Source organism: Castanea sativa, chromosome 4 (assembly GCF_040712315.1).
Source record: "Castanea sativa cultivar Marrone di Chiusa Pesio chromosome 4, ASM4071231v1".
NCBI classification, from domain to species: Eukaryota; Viridiplantae; Streptophyta; class Magnoliopsida; order Fagales; family Fagaceae; genus Castanea; species Castanea sativa.
This window is the reverse complement of record NC_134016.1, coordinates 8993570-9013256: the sequence shown is the minus strand read 5'-3', so window position 1 is coordinate 9013256 and position 19687 is coordinate 8993570. Positions and strand designations below refer to the sequence as shown.

Sequence of the window (19687 nt, the reverse complement as noted above, 5' to 3'; positions counted from 1 at the left end):
TTCATGAATTAGTCTACTTTGAGGTTACTGCATTTTCAAATACTTTTTAGTTGTTGATAAATTGAAATGCAACCACCAGATAAAACTTCCTTTTACCATTTTTGTATATTTACTTAAATAAGATTGAACCTTTAACAGAGAAATAGATTGGAGAGCTTGCATGCTCCTAAACAGCCCAATTGACAAAGTTGGTCTTTCACTTGAATCTTTGATGCAGACCTTATCTGAGAAGTTGCATATTATTGTTATTAATGTCACAATTCCCCCTCCTTTCTTTTGCCTTCAATTGTAAGAGTGTCCAGAATCCTATTTTTGGTTCCTAGAACATGAGAAGTACTTCCATAATGCTTTTGACAGAGCCTTCGCTGGTGCAGGAAATGATGGTAATTGTCTTTGCTATGACTTAAAAGTTAAGACATTATTAACAGTGGAAAAGAGGACTGGTGAAGGATGAAAATTTATACAATATTTCAAGAACAATGCTCTTTCGTAAATGGTGTGTTTCATCATAAATTGAATTAGGGGGATCTAATATTATGTAAGAGGAGAAAGTATTGCACCTAAAATCCTGAATAATTACTCTAGAATAATTACTCATGAAGAACATTGTGATGCTGATAATTTAATTTTGATGTCGTAAATAAGACAATAAAAGTTATTCCTAGGCTTCCAAAAATGATGTACTTCGCTTTCAAAGATGGTTCTAAAGAGGCCTAAAGTTGGTAGTTTATATGTAGACTAATAGCTTTCTTATGTTGTCTTAAACATAAGATTTGCCTGAATTATGCAAATCTTTCACCAACTAAATTAGCAACTTTATACGTGTTATACATCTTCAAAGAGATAAATGTCATATAATGCATTCACCCTATCCAACCACAGGCCTGAGCATCAACATGGTGTCGGCTGAAAGTTATGGACCAGCCAGGGCAAAAGCATAAACCATGACTTCAATTACACTTTTCTCTTTACTTCTTATGTTGTCACGCAAACTTTGAAAACCATATTTTTCTCCATTAACATTATTTCAATTGTTTTTAAATTTTTAGAGTAATATAAATAGTAAATTGTTATCTGTCAGTTAAATTCTATAAGAATTCCCAGTTTTCTTATTGGATTAAAGTAATCCATTTTTTTTTTCAAAAAATGATAAAGTTTAATTTAACAACAATGGCTAATATTTTTCTACAAATTTTTTTATTGAACATTTTTATTTATTAATACTTATTGAACAATCATTCTTTCACGATTTTTCGTTTGCATTACATGAGTCAAAGACAACATATATATAAGAAATTAGTGAAATCTGAGCAAAAAATGGATTTTGTTGCTGTGCCTAAAATAGCTTAGACTGATCCGTCCGACCATTTAAGAACTACAAAAGCTTGGATTTACTCGAGAAGATTTTGGGTTTACTTCATTGAAGCGTGTTGTTTTATATGTATGACATGATGGTAGATATATTTGATTAGTGAAATAATGTTGTTTTACACGTTAAATGAAGCCTCTCTAGATAACAGCATTCCACAAAAATGGTGTCGTACAATTGTGGACCACAAAAATGGCATCGTTTTGTCTGGAAAACAAGAATGAGAACCAATAGGAAATTGATACAATGTCGTGGAACTTTAGAAACAAACATCAGAAATATCTACCAACAAGGAAACAAGCCACATGTTATGTAGCAATGCTTTTTTTTTTTTTTTTGGTAAACTGGAAATTCATTAAACCAGAAGTGTCTCCAACTTTTATATAGAAATTAAAAATAAAATGAAATCAGATATACAGTATCTGAAGTTATAAACACCCCAAGATGTTACTTCGAAAAAAGAAAAAGAAAAGCAAAACAGAAATTTCAATAATATTGTAAGAGACACATCCTTTCTAGATCCAATCCCCAAAATGCCTCTCTCTCTCTGTAACAAGTAGAATATTGCACAATGAAATGGTACACTAAATTGCATGATTATATATATCAAGGCATAACTTACTATTTATAATATTTGGAAGCCTCAAATGCTCTACATTTGTTGTGTGTGTGTGTATATATATATATATATATATATATATATATATATCAATAACTTAGTATTTATAATATTGGGAAGCCTCAAATGCTCTACATTTGTTGTGGAACTTTGTCCTTTCACTTGCATGATACAAATTACAAATTCTTGTCTTTTGACTTTTTGCTTGGTTGAATGTGTAAACAAGTGGAATATTGCATAGTGAAATGATACCCCACATTGCATAATAGAATGTACATAGTGGAATGTACATTATGCATAATCTAATGGAATGTACTATTTTGCAAGATGCATTATGATACATTATAGCTGGAATGATGTACTATTATTGTTGGTTATGTTGGCAGACACTGTTCAAGATTCTTGTTGATAGTATTCCCAATTTTTACATGAAAAGTATGATTTCTGAGATTACAAGTAACTAGTTTCTTGTTTTCTTTATTTTCGTAATGGTTTGGCCAACAAAACAAAGTTAAATTACAATAAATGAGAACATATATACTCCCTTCTCATTAGACTGTAAAACAAATAGCCTTTTTGAAGTTTAGTTTGTAGCATTTCAACACAAGCCATGTTTAAATTCTAAATTGCAATTATCAACATATAAGTTTCATGTTACCTCCTTTTTTTCTTTTTCTTTTTTGAATACAAGATAAAAATTCTAGTCTAGCATAATCTAAGTGTATATGTGTGTGTGAAACTCTCTTTCCCCATACTTTAAGTGTATCTTATGGAGTGACTATTGCATCAAGAGTGTGCAGTGATTACATGTTACCTCCTAAGTTTTAGTCAATCATAAAATATTGCCATTCTCGTAAAAAAGAAAAAAGAAAATGTTATGTCATCTAGGCATTTAGCATCTTTACCGATTCCTAGCTCCTATCCCATCAATCAATCATTCATTATAAAAGATTAATGTACAATAAATACCTTTCTATTTTAAGGATCATCACCATTTGCCTAAACAAGTCACCTATTCATTCTTTATAAAAAAAAAAATTAATGTACAATAAATTCATCTCTATTTTTTAATACCATTATTTACTGAAACAAGATAATAGATGTGATTAGTGTAGCATAATAGAACCAAAATCTTTTGTATTAACATAGATGCTTCATTTTATACTTCACCAATTATAAAGTGTCATATGTTTTTTTTTTTTTTTTCTCAAGTAACTAGTTTGGGTTGCGCGTGCAAAGCACGTGCTGCCCCTTAAGCAATAAAATTAAGATAATTTTTTTTTGAAAAAGTATGAAATCATGTACTTAAATTTAGTATAGCTATTTAACATATGAATATCTATTTAATATGATAATTTTTTAGATCCTATTTTACTAAAGCTAATATTTACTCACGAAAAAAATTCTACTATAAATTATAACAAATGTTATCATCTTCTAACAATTAACAATTAAGTTTTGATAAGACATTGTCACAATATTTAAAATTTTACAATGAATGATTATATATGCTACAATTGAAACTTTTCATCAAATTAAATACCTACAATCATCTACAATGAATATATATTTTGTTATTGATATTTACTTCTTTGTCATCTTATTTATGAGTGTAATTACGTTTTTTTTAGCTCATTAAATTTTTAATGAACACCCTTTTAAGCAGGAAAAAAAAATACATATGTCATTGAAGTTTTAATTATATAAACTTATAAATCCAGAAGATTTAAACTTCTAATAAATTAGTGTTCTCTAAGTAAGTAATAGAAACCATAGACATCATCGTTCTTCCTTTCCAAGTATGACCACTACATAACTCAAAATAAACGAATAAAATTTTTGGGACATTAAAATTTAGTAGGGTATTTAAGACATTGTACAATGAAATATTCTAAGAGTCATAAGATTTCATTAAGGTTTAACTAAAATAGTATTAATAGGGGTATATACTCATTTACAAAATATAAAGAATAAAATCATTCAACTTTAAAGCTTGGAGGGAATGAAACTACCCTAAAAATAAAGGGGAAAAATGCTTTTTACACAATTTTATTTTTTGGTGCGTAAAACTATGCGTTTTTATTTTTATTTTTTTACTTTAAACAGTGTGATAAAAAAATAAATCAGCCCAAGAAAATTGTGCTTAAAAAAGTGATTTTGGATCAATAAATTGACTAAACCAAGAAAGAAGTCTAGAAACACAACAAAATGTTATGATATTTTCATACTACGTTTATTTTTAGTTATGGTGGGCCCTGATCTATTATTTTATTTTAAAGTAATGCTATGTTTACAATATTTTCATAACAAATCCTAGGTGGCAAATTATTATTGGTTTTAAACTAAGCCAACCACTTTAAATTGTGCATTAAAAAAATTTTAAGAACAAAAAGACAACTGAAGAAAATCGTGCTTCAAACTGTGAGTTTTGACTCACCAAATTTTGCATAAACCAAAAAAGAAGTCTAGGAATGCAATAAAATGTCACAATATTTTCACAACACTTTTTATTTCTAGCTATGGTAGGTCCTTGTTTGATACTTTATTATTTACGTCTATAACATTTCCAAAACAAATTTTTAGTAACAAATTGTTACTGGCTTTAAGTTGTGACCACCACTTAAAATTGTATTAAAAAAAAAAGTGGAACAAAGAATTTTGGCTCACCCAATTTGACTAAACCAATAAAAAAGTTTGGAACACAATAAAATGTTATAACATTTTCACAACATTTATTTTCAATCGCGGTAGATTTCGTTATGATATTTTATTATTTATTTTAAAGAAACGCTACTTCTTCAATTTTTTCACAAAAAATTATAAATAACAAGTTATTAATAATTTTAAACTAGGCCCACAATTGATATTGCTTTTTTTATGCATCAATAGTAAATTGGCACTTAGGATTTGTTGTGCAATTAATGTGAAAATGTTGTGGACTTCACTTTTTTTTCTTTTTTTTTTTAAATAAATCTATAAGGAACTAAGATCTTGGCAATTGTGAAAATATTGTGACAACAACTTGATGTTATAGAATTTTCACAATAAATTTATTTTCAGTTGTGGTTAGTCCCAATCTTTTCTTTTTTTTGCTCTATAAGAAATTGACACCTTAATAATTGTGAAAATAAATATTGTGAAAATTTGTTGTTCAAGTATAACAATACTATGTAAATGCATATAAATATTTGTAAAGTATTACATTCATAACATTTTCACAACAAATCATAGGTAATAAGTTATTATTAGTTCTAATTTGAATTAATAAATTAAATTACTTTTTTGCAAATCTATAACAGCAAATAACAACCTATTTATTTAGAATTTATTATAAAAATATTGTAAATGTATCACGTCTCTAAACATTTATAAGAAAACAAAAGGACAAAAAAAAAAACAAACAAACAAAGAAGATGATAACAAACGAAATTGGTGTACTGACAAAAAAAAAAAAAACCCAGCTCAAGTAATATGCAAAACGATGAGTTTTTCAAAACTCACCAAATAGACTAAACCAGATTGGTACTGTAGAAAGAGCTACAGCGGCACCCGGAACTCGCCCTAGACGGCTAGACTCTAGAGCTCCAGTTTTCAATGATTCCGGCGATCAACAAATTAAACAATCAATTTGGTACTATGTCAAAGCACAAGTTCTTTGTAGTAAGTTTGTAAATAAGTGTGGGTGTGTGAGATTAAGCCCCATCAGTAGCATTTTGTCGACTCAAACTAAGAAAGTGAGATTGTTTCTGTTAGTTTGATTTAAAAATGACATGCGACACTTGTTGTGAAGCATATTAATGGAGCATACATTAGATATGTCGACTTAACACTTTTTTCTTTCCCTCGACTGAAACAATAAAAATCTTATTAAAAACAAAGAAATATATACAGCAGTAAGACGCCAATTCGGATTATCCAACCTTTTGGCTAATAGACTTTAGCTAGTTTCGAGTCATATTTCCCATAAGACAACTCAACAATGGCATACATAAAATTAATAGGCCAAATAGAGAACAATTTTATGCATGCACCCAACTAACAAGAAGAGGGTACTATTTGAATTAGAGCTCATCGAGAATTTATTTATTTTTTTAATAATAATTTTATAGTTGGGGGAAGGAGGGAAATTGAACCTTGATGTTTCATTTGAAAATAGCAAGAGGTACTAGTTGAGTTACAAGCATGTTGGGTCATTGAGAAATAAGAATTTAAAAAAAAAAAAAAAAAAAAATCAGTTTAGCTTTTTTGTAGGTGATTTTTAGGTTAGGTTTCTTCTGAAACAAAAAATTTCAGCTACAAAGTTCTCTTTGCATAACATGCTGGCTAGCTTAGACAAAACTCGAACCAATAGATAACTTCAATGTTCTAATATAGCAGTAGAATTTCTTGCAGAACCACTGTTTTACATTAATAAACGTAAATCTGACTTGCTCTATGCATGCATAGTCAAAACAAAACATTCGCAATAATAACAATAATAAATTCATTTGAATTAGGAACCAGCTCAAATAAAATTCAATAGCAATTTTGCTTCAATTTAATCGAATGGAATTCAATAAATTCTACTAACGATAAAATCCATTACAAAAGAAAATGCTACTGTCCTTAATTTTTTCTTTTTTCTCTTTTTGGGGTAGGCTTCTATACTTTCTTAGCTTTAAACAAGAAACAATTACTATACCATATTCCTAAAGCCAATAAATCTAAAATCCCGCTAATGAATAAGATGCCTAATGGACTTGCCTATGGTCATACAACTTACCCAAGGGACTGATATAACTTAAGAATAGCAGGTGGCATGACTAGGAGTCAACATAAATGTCGCTTTCACCTTGCCGTTGTTGATCTGCCAATGAATATTATGTCATCAGTCATAAGATGTATGGTCAAAAGGAGGAGATGAACAATATAAGAAAACATTTAGATAGCCAGTTTTGTATTTGTATTAGTAAATACAAATCAATCAAGATCAAGAAAAATGGAATTGCCAACAAATGCACGCTAGACATAACACATTTCCTTGTAGTTTTCCCTACAAAAAGGAAACTGAGAAAGCTTGTTGTGAAGACTTGCAAAAGAACCCTGGTAAATCTAGAGTGGATAACTAAATATCTCTATGGAAAATTCCATAAAACAATTACAAAAGACAAGAAACCTGAATACAAAAACAAAGTCAAGACTCAATACAGCGTGGAAGAGATTGATTAATAAAAAGAATCAATGAAGAATTTGCGCAACAGGAGGTGAATCAGAGATGCATATTCAATTTATTTCTAGAAAGATAACTTACTAAAAAAAAGTGCAACATTTTTATTGGGGGAGGAGGCAGCAAGAATTTTAAAAGTCTAAAACTTATTGTCTCTGTGTGTGTTTGATAAGCATCTATAATTTTTTTTAATTTTTTTTTTGAGAATCCTATAAACTTCTTATATAGTACCCCCCCACCCCCCAGCGGGGGTCTTCTTTCAAAAAACCCAAAAACCATAAAGACTCATGCACACATCAACATAAAAAGAGTCAAAAGTTTTTAGGAAGCATCTGGTAGAGCTTGCTTCATAGAACCAAATTGTTAGTTCTATTACATTCACACAGTCAAAATTGAAGAAGTTATTGATGTGATCATCATTTGTTACACTTACCATTTCTTCAGGCCTTTGAAACTGTCTTCATGATCGACACCCCCATTAGCATGTACTGAGCCAGTGCTAGAGCCACTTTCTTGAGCACCAGGATGAAGAATGTTGGTAAAACCCTGCCCAATTGACTTCCACAATCGTGTAGATAGAGACGACTGCAAATTAGCATTGCTTCTATCAGATGACAATTCAATTGGCTGAGCCGAAGCAAGGTTTAGCTCGGAAAATCTTACAGCACCTAATATTCTTTCTGGAAGCTCTGATTCCGTTTGGCTTTCAATGAGAAAGGCTAGGTCAACAGTAAGTGTTGTGATGTAACCAATAGCCAGATGAACTATGGCACTTGCAACCATGGAGGATCCAATATCTACATCAACTTCTAAGAAATTCTCTGCTAAACAGTACTTACAGGAAAGTGCACGCCCAATTATGCATATGGCCTGCTCCCCAACTGCTGTCCTCACAATCCAAGGACCCTTGACAATGTTGGCTATCAATTTAAGCCTAGACATCCTAAATGCATTGTCACCCTTTAAGAATTGATCCATCAAAGATCCCTCCGGAATAGGGTTGACTGCAGCAAAATATGCCACAGCACTATAATTTTCCTTGCTTGGGACTTGTAGATTGAAAGCCCAAACAAAAGGCTTATTGCCTTCTGGAAACTCGTCCTCGATAACCTTCCTAACTCGGTTGTTTGGATCGTTCAATACCTCCCCAATCTTTGTGGAGCTTTTAATCCAATCAAAGCCAATAGGCTTTAGAAGATATTCACCAGCGGGAACTTTAACTTTGGTTGAGAAGTACTCTGGACCTCTGACCATGAACTTATCTGGAGGCGGGGAAGCCCAGCCATTTGGACAGTTATCTGGCTCGAGAAGTGGAACAGCTCCCTCTGATCTGACTCTCTCTATCCATTCAAGCTCACTTTTATGATCAGCACTGGCCATGTGATATCCTATTAAGGCAGCAATCTATCAGGTAAAAGAAAAAAAAATAAAGAAACAAAAAGATGTAAGAAATTTTTTTTTTTTGACAAGTAACGTAAGAAGTTTTATTAAAAAAACCAACCAAGTACACTGGAAGTGTACTACAGTGGCACAAATCAAAAACCTTGATTACATCAATCTATAAGATTGGGGAGAGAAAGACAAGAATAGGAAGGCAAAACTAAATTCCACTCAAGGAGAGTATGGAAAAATAAAAACTTAGTGTCAAGAATAGACCATTCACAATTCTCAAAGCATCTAGCATTCTGCTCCTGCCATAAGCACCAAAACAAACAATGCGGCACAAACCTCCATAAATCTATATTTTGATGTCTACCAAACTTCCCCTGCCAAGAAGCTAACACCTCACTAACTTTATACGGCATAACGCAATGTATACCAAACAAACAAAAAATCATAGACCACAATTATTTTATGCTTCTATTTCTATTGTGTTTGACAAATATTACAAATTCCCCCATACAGTAGACAGATATGCTTAGCAATGAAAGAAGCCCAAAAACTACAAAATTGTCGTCTTCAAAGAAAAGAATATCTTTAGAGAGTTATAAAAAGACATCTTACACCTGCCTCCCACACTCGCCTGGAGACTAGTAAAAGATCTCACTTTCATTTAATTAAATTATATGTATACTATGAGGTTCTTACACATTTTTAACAAGTTTACGTAGTTATACTTTCAAGACTGTTATACTATCTACGATTGTTTTTTTGTTGAGAAAACCAAATAACCATGTCCCTCTGTAGACTATTGGGACTCATTGCACTTACAAACTACATTACTTGTCCAAGACATTGACAAATTCATGCAGCCTCTAAAAGAGCTAACATACAACTGATTGTTCTCCTTCAACCGCTCGACAAATGCACTTATATCATAGACCCACAGAAGAAACTCAAAGAGAAAGAAAAGAATATGAAACATTGAGCTTCAGCACTAGACCACTGAAACTTTTTTTTTTGGGGGGGGGGGGGGGGACAATTCTTCCACTTTATCCACTTCAAATTGTGAGGACTACAAAAATAAGTGCATGATAGAGAACAAAGCAGGAAAAATGAAAGTTGTAACATTAAATGTGAGAGATCAATCATTAAAGCTTTATCTTATTATAAATAATTATATCTATGGATCATGCTTCAGAAAAATTATTACAATCCAGGAGCTTGAAGAGAAACCCACAATCTAACTACAAACCAAGTGTCTCACTCATAGGAACGTGGCAATTTCAAGATGATAAAAAAAGAGACATTTTAAGTCCAATATTGTTATTCTAGAAAAAAAAAATGTCTACTTTTTTATGGCATTATATTTATAAACCACAAAAAGTACAAGAATATTAATGTGTATCACTATCACAAAAACAATCTCGTATCAAGCAAAAAAAGAACCATGCCTTAATCAAAAAGCAAACATGAAAATAATTATAAATAAATAAATAGATGTTCTTCAACAAACCCTTCTAAACCGAATTAACATATAAAATTTCCTCTGTCTACATGGATAGCTTTGAAACACCATATCTGTCTGAACCTTGTATTACTATTGCTTATTAACATGTTATATGCTTTCAGAATTCATGAAAAGCATTAATAAAACAACCAATCCAACAAGCACAAATCCTCAAATACTACCTTACATATTTGCAGACATATCAAACCAAACCAAACCAAACCAACACACATATTTCCATGCACAAACCTAATCAAGCTATCAGCTAAATCATATCCAAAACCATAAAAAAATAAAAACCCAGAAATCAAGAATCTTTGTAAATGGGTTTTGATGGGTTTCCTGTGTAGATTATGTTGAATAATTCACACGCACAAATACACATAAAAACACAATCTTTGTGAAGCAATAATGCAGTATCAGAATCATAAAAAAACAAAAAAACAAAAAATTAAGCAAATAAATATTCAAACCTTGAAAGAAGTTTTCTCAGAAAACAATAAGGCTCTCTGCAAAAAGCTGAGACTGGAAAATTAGGGTTTTCAATCTGTGATTTATTTGGAGGAAGCTTCAGCTAGAGACTTTCCAAAAGCTTTTCTTTTTTCTTTTTTTAATTTTATTTATTGAAATTTTGATTATTCTCGTTACTAAGAAATAACTTTATTCTATTTGACCGGCAACCGGTCAAGGCAGATGAATATTCAACAGAAATTTGTGTTGGGGTGCGCAGGAGATGGAATTGCCAAACCGGTTGCAGGTGACAGACTAGCCGTTTTGACCAATTATGTACTTTACACGTTTCATTGGGCGACACATCTGATTAATTTTTAAGATTTTTTTTTTTTTAAGTAGAATTATTGAGCTTTCTCTATTTTCACAATTACATTTTGGCCCTAAGGTGGGAATCACGTTGCAAACTTTTTTGAAAAATCTATTTTGGGGAAAAGTTTATGCCCCAAGCAACTAATCTATGCTTATATTTTTCCCACCTAGTACACCAAAAAATAATTAGTTAGTTCCTCGCAAAATAATATTTACAAAATTAGGTTTAAGTTACAAAGGTAATTTGAAAGGCATGTGAAGTTATAAGTTGGAAGTAGCTCAATTAATAAAGTTTCTTATAGAAAGTATAAAATTTCTTTTTTTAGAGGTAAGTTTCAGTTAGCTTAACTAGTAAAAAAAAAATTACTGAACTTTCTCTATTTTCGCAATTACATTTTGGCCCTAAGGTGGAAATCACGTTGCAAACTTTTTTGAAAAATCTATTTGGGAAAAGTTTATGCCCAAGCAACTAATCTATGCTTATATTTTTCCCACCTAGCACACCAAAAAATAATGAGTTAGTACCTCGCAAAATAATATTTACAAAATTAGGTTTAAGTTACACAAAGGTAATTTGAAAGGCATGTGAAGTTATAAGTTGGAATTAGCTCAAGTAATAAAGTTTCTTATAGAAAGTATATAATTTCTTTTTTTAGAGGTGAGTTTCAGTTAGCTCAACTGATAAAGTTTCTGATGGTTGAATAAGAGACCTAGGGTTCAATCCCCACTTATACCAAAAACCGATTAGTGTTTTGATCTGATGATAAAAGAGTTATCAACCAATTGATATCTTGGTCTGATAATAAAAGAGTAACCATAGTTATAAGTTGGAATTAACTCAATTGATAAAGTTTCTTATAGAGAGTATATAAATTTTTTTTTTTAGGGAATAAAGGACATAGATTTGAATCTTATTTTTTTTAAAATGGTGTATTGACCTTTTAGTAAAAAGAAATTATAATGAATATATATTATAAGTTTCTGAAAAAAAAAAGTTTCAAATATTTCACCATGGAAAGGACATTATACATTTTAAATCCTTCATCATGGTTCCATAAATAAATAAATAAATAAATAAAATCCTTCATCATGGGAGGGACCGACTAATTGATGTCTTAGTTTAATGGTAAACAATAATCATCATGGAGTTAATATCATAAGTTTCAAAGCTATCACCATGGAGAGAATACTGGATAACACAAATTTTAAATTTTATCATCATGTCACTTATCCTAAAGCTTGTACCTTTTGTAATTTCAACCTCCAAACTCATTTGATAATGAGCTTAATTATATTGGGAAGCCCACATTGCAATTTTAGTTCTATTGTAATCCTTGTCATTAGTTAGTTACAAGTGATGGGATTTGGATAGAGTTAGTTAGAGTCATTGGCATATGTAACACCATAATCACATAGGTTAATTGGAAAGAGCGCATGCTTAATTAGTAAGCCAATAGGATTAAGTCATGAGTGACCAATAGTAAAAGAGCTTGAGTTCTATAAATAGCGCATGTAACCATCATTTAATATATCTTAAAGAAGTCCCTCAAAAATAAAAACTTAAAGAATAAACAAATTCATTATTTAGTTATTTTATTTCTCTCTTAATATTTTTTTATAGAGGGTGACTACCTCAAATTAAACCAATTTTTTCCCACAATTTCCTGCAATCCCATCTATCCCCATCAAATCAATATTGATATGTATTTTATTATACATTTTGAAGTCCAAATATGAATTACATAATAAGCATATATTTGAAGAAAAAGGCAATATTTAAATTGATTTTTTTGTCTAATAATTAATCCTATAAACATAATAGACGAATAATTTATAAGCATGAACCTCAAAAGAAATAATAAATGAGAGGTGCTACGTCCACAACATTTTTACAACAAATCATAGGTGGTTAGTTGTTATTGGTTCAAATTTGAACCTAACACTAAGATTATTTTTTTGCCCCAACAATAACAACCAGTAACATCCTGCCACTTAGGATTTATTGTAAAAATATTGTAAAAATGTTGTGGACATATCATTTCGCATAATAAAAATGTCGTGGTCCTAATATGGTATAATCTCTGTTTTAATTGTGTTTATAAATATTAGAAGTTAGAACAATTTTGGTAGGGTACATAGCTCAAGCTGCTTGGCAGTGAACAGCTTGTTACCAAACAAATAGCTCGGCCGTTATCATCTTTGAAAAGCTTAATCACCCTTGAAAAACTCGTGAAAAATCACACTAGGTTCCACAACCCAACAATGTACCGTGTGTGTACATAATGTCAGTTACAACTTAGAGCATCCACATCAGTGGAGCTAAAAATTTAGCAATTTAACTCCACTAAAAGTTACTTTATCTATTTTACCTACACACATGCTGCAGCAGTGGATCTATTTTAGCTTTCAACACAATAAAATAATATAAACATCACAATAAAATAATATATCTACCACAATAAAATAATACATCTCACTACAATAAAAACACCATAATAAAAAAGGTAATGTGAACACAAAATAAAAAATTAATTTTTTTTTAGCTCTCATGAACAGTGCACATCTATCTATAGATGTGCACTGTAGCAATGAGCTAAAAATATATAGATTTAGCTCCACTGCTGCATGTTTCTTTTTGGTGTTTTGGTGGAGCTAAAATAGCTATATAGCTATTTAGCTCTACTGCTGCAAGTGCTCTTACAAATTACGATTGCATAACCAGTAGCAGGTGAAAAACTAGCCGTTTTGACCAAGAGCAATGGTTCGTATACACTATACACACATGTTTCTAACTGAAATCATGACAAGAGTCATTACCCACTGAAGAATATTATAGCTTACACTTTTGATGGGGGTGACTCATCTAAAAAGGTTAAGATAAAAATAATAGAAAGAGCTTTTTTTTTCTTTTTTTTTAATTTTTTTTTATGGCAATGGGGCAAGACAAAATTGGAACTTTTTTTTAGGGGTAATTACACTAAACCCACCTATGGTTTGGGCGAAAATCACTTTGCTTACCCGTGGTTTGAAAAGTGTCACTTAACTCACCTGAGGTATGTTCTGTTTGTTTTCCGTAATCCACCTTTGTTAAAATCAGGAGTAAATAGGTATTTTTGCTCAAATTTTATGTCTCTCTCATCCCAAAACAAAAAATAGAACAAAAATGCAAGAAAAACAAGATAAAAAAGGGAGGGTTTTGAAACCTTCCCTGGATCTTTCAAAAAAAGAAAAATCCACCTCTCTTATAACTTTGTTTATATCTTGAAAAATCTATCAACCTCACCGTACAAATACAATCAATCTCAATCTCTCTTCCTTTGTACTTCTCTCTCTCTTCTTCAACACTCAGATCTACAAACACCCTTCAAAGCTCAGAAAAGCTATGGCCATGTGCAATGGTGCTTTCTATGATCTCTCATTATTGCTTCTAATGTTAGCATTTTCCCAACGTTTCTTCCTTGTAGATTCAACAACAAACCCAGCAGAGATTAAGGTTCTCAAAGATCTGAAAAATGGTCTCAACCTAAAGTCCATTGTACCTGGTTCTTGTCTAAGTTCACGGGACTTTTCGTTGGACCCATGTGACCACATCTTTAGCAACCAGATCATGAAGAACATACCCAAAAAAATAAAACCCAGATCATGAAGAACATACCACTTTTTGGGTATGTTCTTGAGAGTCCAGTAATCAAGCATCACCAACCACCTAAGCCCATCTTCGGACTTTCCAACCTTCACCTCGTTGTGGAACCTCTTCCCCACTATTGAACCAATCATAAACGACATTGGCATCGTCACGGACGACGACGACGACGTCGTCTGGGAATTGGAGCTCGGTGCTTTAACGAAAATGATGTTGTTGTCGTTTTTGTGGGTTTTACCATTAAATGAGAATGTGAAGGTTGAGGAAGATGGGTCCTCGGATTGGGGTTCTTGGGCGTTGGCAATGGAAGTGAAGAGACGAGTTTGGATTTGGGATTGGGTTGAGAATGTTGTGAAAAGTTTTGGGTTTCTTTTGATGGAGTTTAAGGTTTTGATAATCAGTGAATTCGCCATTGAATTGAGATTTTGTTTTCTGTGCTCTAGGTTTTGCTGGAAATGTGTTTGGGGTTTGACTATTTTTTATTCCCAAAAACATTTTTGCATTTGCAGAGAAATTTTGTTCTTGGAAAAGCTTTGGGTTGGTCGGTCAGCTCAGGGTTTGGGTCTGTGTTAAATATTGTTTTTGGGTTCAACTTCCTGTAATTTTTCAGATTTTTGGGTATGTTCTTCATGTTCAAGATTTGTGTAAATGGAGAGAGAGACAAAACCCTCCCTTTTTGATTTTGTTTCTCTTGCATTTTTGTGCTATATTTTGTTTTGGGAGGAGAGAGACATAAAATTTGAGCAAAAATACCTATTTACCCCTAATTTTAACAGAGGTGGGTTACAGAAAATAAACGGAACATACCTCATGTGGGTTAAGTGACACTTTTCAAACCACGGGTAGGCAAAGTGATTTTCACCCAAACCACAGGTGAGTTTAGTGTAATTACCTCTCTTTTTTTTATTTGATAAACACACACACAGAGGGGAAGGGGGAATGGGAACTTAAATGCCTTGTCCCCATCCCATCTTCTCTTTATTATGGGAAAACCCCATGTGGGGTGGGAGCAGGACAAGTCAATCTAGGGTAGAATGGATTTATTTTAATAATCATAATGAGAGTGATGAGATAAAAATAAAATATAAAAGACAAGACAATGGTAAGAGCACTAAGAGAGAACGAGACAAGTTTTTTTTTTTTTGAAAATCGTGTTAGAATATATATAGAAATAAATAAATTACAATTTGAATATGTATAGAAAATATTAAATTGTATGTAATTATATTTAAATAATTTAAATATATATTAAATAACATATGTATAAATACAATTTACAATCGCTCATGGCAGGATAGGGCGAGGCAAGCAAAACTCGTCCCCACCACATAACCTTTTCAAGATGGGGAGAATTCGCATAGGGCAATGCGGGCTGGGATAGATCAAGTAAGGTGGGGCGTTTTAGCAATCCTTAATTTTCACAATTACATTTTAGCCTTGAGGTGTGGGAGTCACATTGCAACTCTTTCCCCTCCCTGCCTGCCTTATTTATATTTTGGGGAAAAAACAATACCTAAGAAATCAAGAATCAAAATGACAGGAGGTTCTCTCCAAAAAAAAAAAAGAAAAAAGAAAAAAAAGAACAAAGTTTGCAAATAGTCTTATAACTCAATATTGGTATTCAACACCCAAAAAAAAAAAAAAAATATATATATATATATATATATATTTATTTATTAGACATAATCCGTTTATCTTTGTTCACCTCAAAAATTGAACATTAGTTGCCAATAGAAATGATAATACCAAAAAAAAAAAATCTAAAGTGAAGTTTAATAGGTTAGAATCATCATGTACAAAACTTTATTTACAATAAAGTAAATAAATAAAATATGTTTCAAACAAACCTTTATTTTTTTTTTTGATCGGGATGTTTTAAACAAACCTTATTTAAGCAAAATGATCAAATTTAATAGACCCTCACAATACCAATTTCCATAGAGACCAAATTGTTAAACAATAATGTGCCATTGATTCCATCCATGTCCAGTCCACCACACACATTTATTAATGTGTCCATATACAAATCACCTACTTGCCATTACATTCATTTTATCAATGTTTTGAATACCTACAAACAAACAAAATAGTGCAATTAGTGTGTATACAAATTGTAAGTAAGTGAGTTAAGAACATAGGCATATATATATATATATATATATATATATATATATATATATATAAAATATTTTACTAACTTGACCATGTACATCTATATAATATTGTGGACAGATGTAGCCTTACCAAATTAAGTCCATATTTTAATTGCATTGTAGCTTTTTCTACCCATTGTTTCAGAGTTGTATAGGTAATGTTTATGAATTTAAAGAATTCAAAACGACTATCATAAAAGTAGTTAACACATGACAATCAATTCTATGATTTAAAAATTTCAGCCTAAGCCTTTAAGTTTGTGGTAAAAAATTCCTCAAAAAAAAAAAAAAATTGTGGTAAAAAAAACAATTAAACCATGTTATATCACTGTATATATGAAATTAATAGTTGAATAGAAAGTAATTTACAAATCTCAAAAGTTGGTAAAATAGAAAACCGATGCAAAGGATATGAAAAATAAATTAATTTGATCTTTCCACTTAAAGGACCATTTAATCAATAATAATAATTTTATAAAAATTTTCCAACATGCTATGGTCAAAGTTGGTGGCAAACTTGCTAAGCTCGGCTAATTGTTCTTGCCTCGGAGAAGATGGCTTTTAGCATCCAGCTTATGAACTTTAAATGGCTATGAAAAATTATTAGATTGTATCAATTGTTATGCCCCAAAAATAGTAGGTGCTTTTGCCTTCATTGGACCACATCAACTATATCGTACTGTGTTTAATAATGAAAGAAATAGCAAAATTCAAAATTTAAAACTTAGCATATAGTAGTACTGTTAAGTTTTGTCTAATACTGATGTACATAATATTCTAGATACTCAAAAGGAAAAAATTCTATAAAAAAATAAAAAATCCAAGTTAGTCGAAAAAAATTACAGAATCCAAAATCTAAAACTACAAATCCAACTATATTGTTCATGTAAAAAATATTATAGATAGAAATTTTTTTTTAGGGGAAAAAAAAAAGAATTTCTATCTATAATATTTTGTACATGAACAATATAGTTGGGTTTGTAGTTTTAAAAGTAAAAGTCTCGCTGATTGGCCTTGCTAGTGTGCGAATGTCGTAGCCTCTTCTGTCCATTCCTAGAGAGTCTTATATAGCCTGGCTTCTTTCATTGGTGGAATCTGCCCCCCAGCCCTTCCCTCTTCAGCTAGCCCTTCCCGGTCAACTGCGGAAAACCTTCTCAATTCTATTGTAAAATGAAGAACATTTCCCACCAAAAGATCAGTCCAATAATACCACTCACTGGTAAATAAAAATTCAATAATTAAGAACCAATTAATTTTTCCATCCACATATCAATTAGCTTAAAGCTAGATACCAATGGAATTTAAAAGGAATTCAGTTCTTTGAATTTTATCACTCCTAAAATCTCAAACAATTTCTCAAAAGCTAAACAATCCACAAAATTATTCATCAACCAAACAGGCCAATTAAGGTCCAAAACACAAAAATTTCAGCCACAACACATCAGTCTACTTAAACTGATGTACTTTGAAGAATTTAAGTTTCATTTAAAATATTAAGATAATTTTTTTTTTTTTTTTAAACTGCCATGAGCTTTTACTAGACCAACGGCAGTAACGAACCTAAGAGCCTTGATTAGGACGTTTGCCCCCAATGTTCTTATTTTAATGGAACTACAAAGCCCTGTAGGTATTTCTCAACAACATAAAATAAAATCATTAAAATTAAAATTAAGAAAATAAAAAATTAGTAATTTTTTTAATAAAATAAACATTATTAAATATTTTGAAAATATGACCGTTGAATTAAGATAATAGTAAATATATCTATTTCTTATATACTATATTATATAATAAGGACATAATAGTCAATTTATTTAAATTACATTTTCTATCCTCCCACTTTTCTCTTCAACCAAACCAAAGAGTTTTTCACTCCTCCAACCAAACACATATGAGAGAAAATCAAATTTTTTCTATCCTCCCACTTTTCCACCCTCTCATTAATTTTTCATTCTCCCACTTTTCTACAGTTTAGTTGGAGGGATAGAAAAGTAGAAGGATAGAAAATAGTGGGAGAATGGAAAAGTGAAATGATAGAAAATGTTTTAATTTTTCTCATTTTTGTTTGGTTGGGAGTGAAAAAGTGGAGAGATGAAAAAAGTGAGTTTGTATAAATTTACTCATACACCCTTATTAAAAAATAATGACCAATTAAAACAAAAAAGTGACAAAAAAAGAAAAAGAAATCACCCTATTTATTAAAAAATAAAAATCATGTTTCTAAAAAAAATCATGTCTAGTTAAAAAAAAAAAAACAACTATCACACCTACAAACCACAATCCAGGAAATATATAATAAAAAAAAGGGATCGTCCAGGAACGAAAATTAAAAATTAAAAAAAAAAAGAAAGGAAAAAAAAGAAAAGAAAAAGGAGAGAGGCAACGTGCCCACCAGCCCAGAAAATCAAAAAATGAAAAAAAAGAAAAGAAAGGAAACTTTCAGAAAAGAAAAGAAACAAAAAAAAAAGAAAAAAAAAAAAGGGAAAAAGGGGGCAACGTGCGTAGCACCAAAAAAGAAAAAAAAAGAAGAAAAGAGTTAGGTATGATCATTTTTGTCCATTAAGCAGCCTTATTTTCTCTCTTTAGTTTTCTCTTCAGTTTTCTTTTTATTTTGGAGAGAAAACTTTTTAGTAGGCTCAAGGAGAATACACTCGGGTTCTATAATTTATTTTCCTTCATTCCTACCTAACCAAACATACTCCAAAAAGTTTTCCTCCCAATTTTATCTCCAAAGTTTTCTATCTACCCTATTTCACCTTCAAACAAATACACCCTAAGGTTATGTTAATCCGTGTCCTTAAGATAATTGTTAATAAAACATATTGAGAAAGTTTTAACACAATTTTTATGAAAAATATAAAAAAGGTCAAAAAAATTAATTACTTTATTATTTTTTCATAAATATTTTTAAAAATAGTTTATATACTAATGACTTTAAGGGTGTGTTTGTTTGGAGGTGACATAGGGTGAAGGAAAATTTTGGAG

General features: G+C 30.9%; 1 protein-coding gene across 5 annotated transcripts; it reads right to left on the bottom strand.

The window, feature by feature from the left end:
• Positions 1 to 6479: 6479 nt before the first annotated feature.
• On the bottom strand, positions 6480 to 10709 carry LOC142630382 (protein ENHANCED DISEASE RESISTANCE 2-like). 5 transcript variants are annotated; one of them, XR_012843297.1, is made up of 4 exons: positions 10558 to 10696; positions 7863 to 8582; positions 7628 to 7779; positions 6495 to 6834 (listed from the first exon to the last, which is right to left on the bottom strand). XR_012843297.1 is itself a non-coding variant. In XM_075804371.1 (3 exons), coding segments are annotated over exons 2-3 (948 nt in total). In that variant the 5' UTR covers positions 8575 to 8598; positions 10558 to 10709; the 3' UTR covers positions 6480 to 6833. The 5 variants fall into 5 exon arrangements, 4 of the variants coding, with proteins under 4 accessions (XP_075660486.1, XP_075660485.1, XP_075660483.1 ...); XM_075804371.1 differs by having other exon boundaries at positions 6480 to 6834; positions 7628 to 8598; positions 10558 to 10709; XM_075804370.1 differs by having other exon boundaries at positions 6480 to 6834; positions 7628 to 8582.
• Positions 10710 to 19687: the final 8978 nt, after the last annotated feature.

Coding starts and splice junctions, on each gene's coding strand:
- LOC142630382 (XM_075804368.1), bottom strand. CDS start 8,574: ATGGCCAGTGCTGATCATAAAAGTGAGCTTGAATGGATAGAGAGAGTC.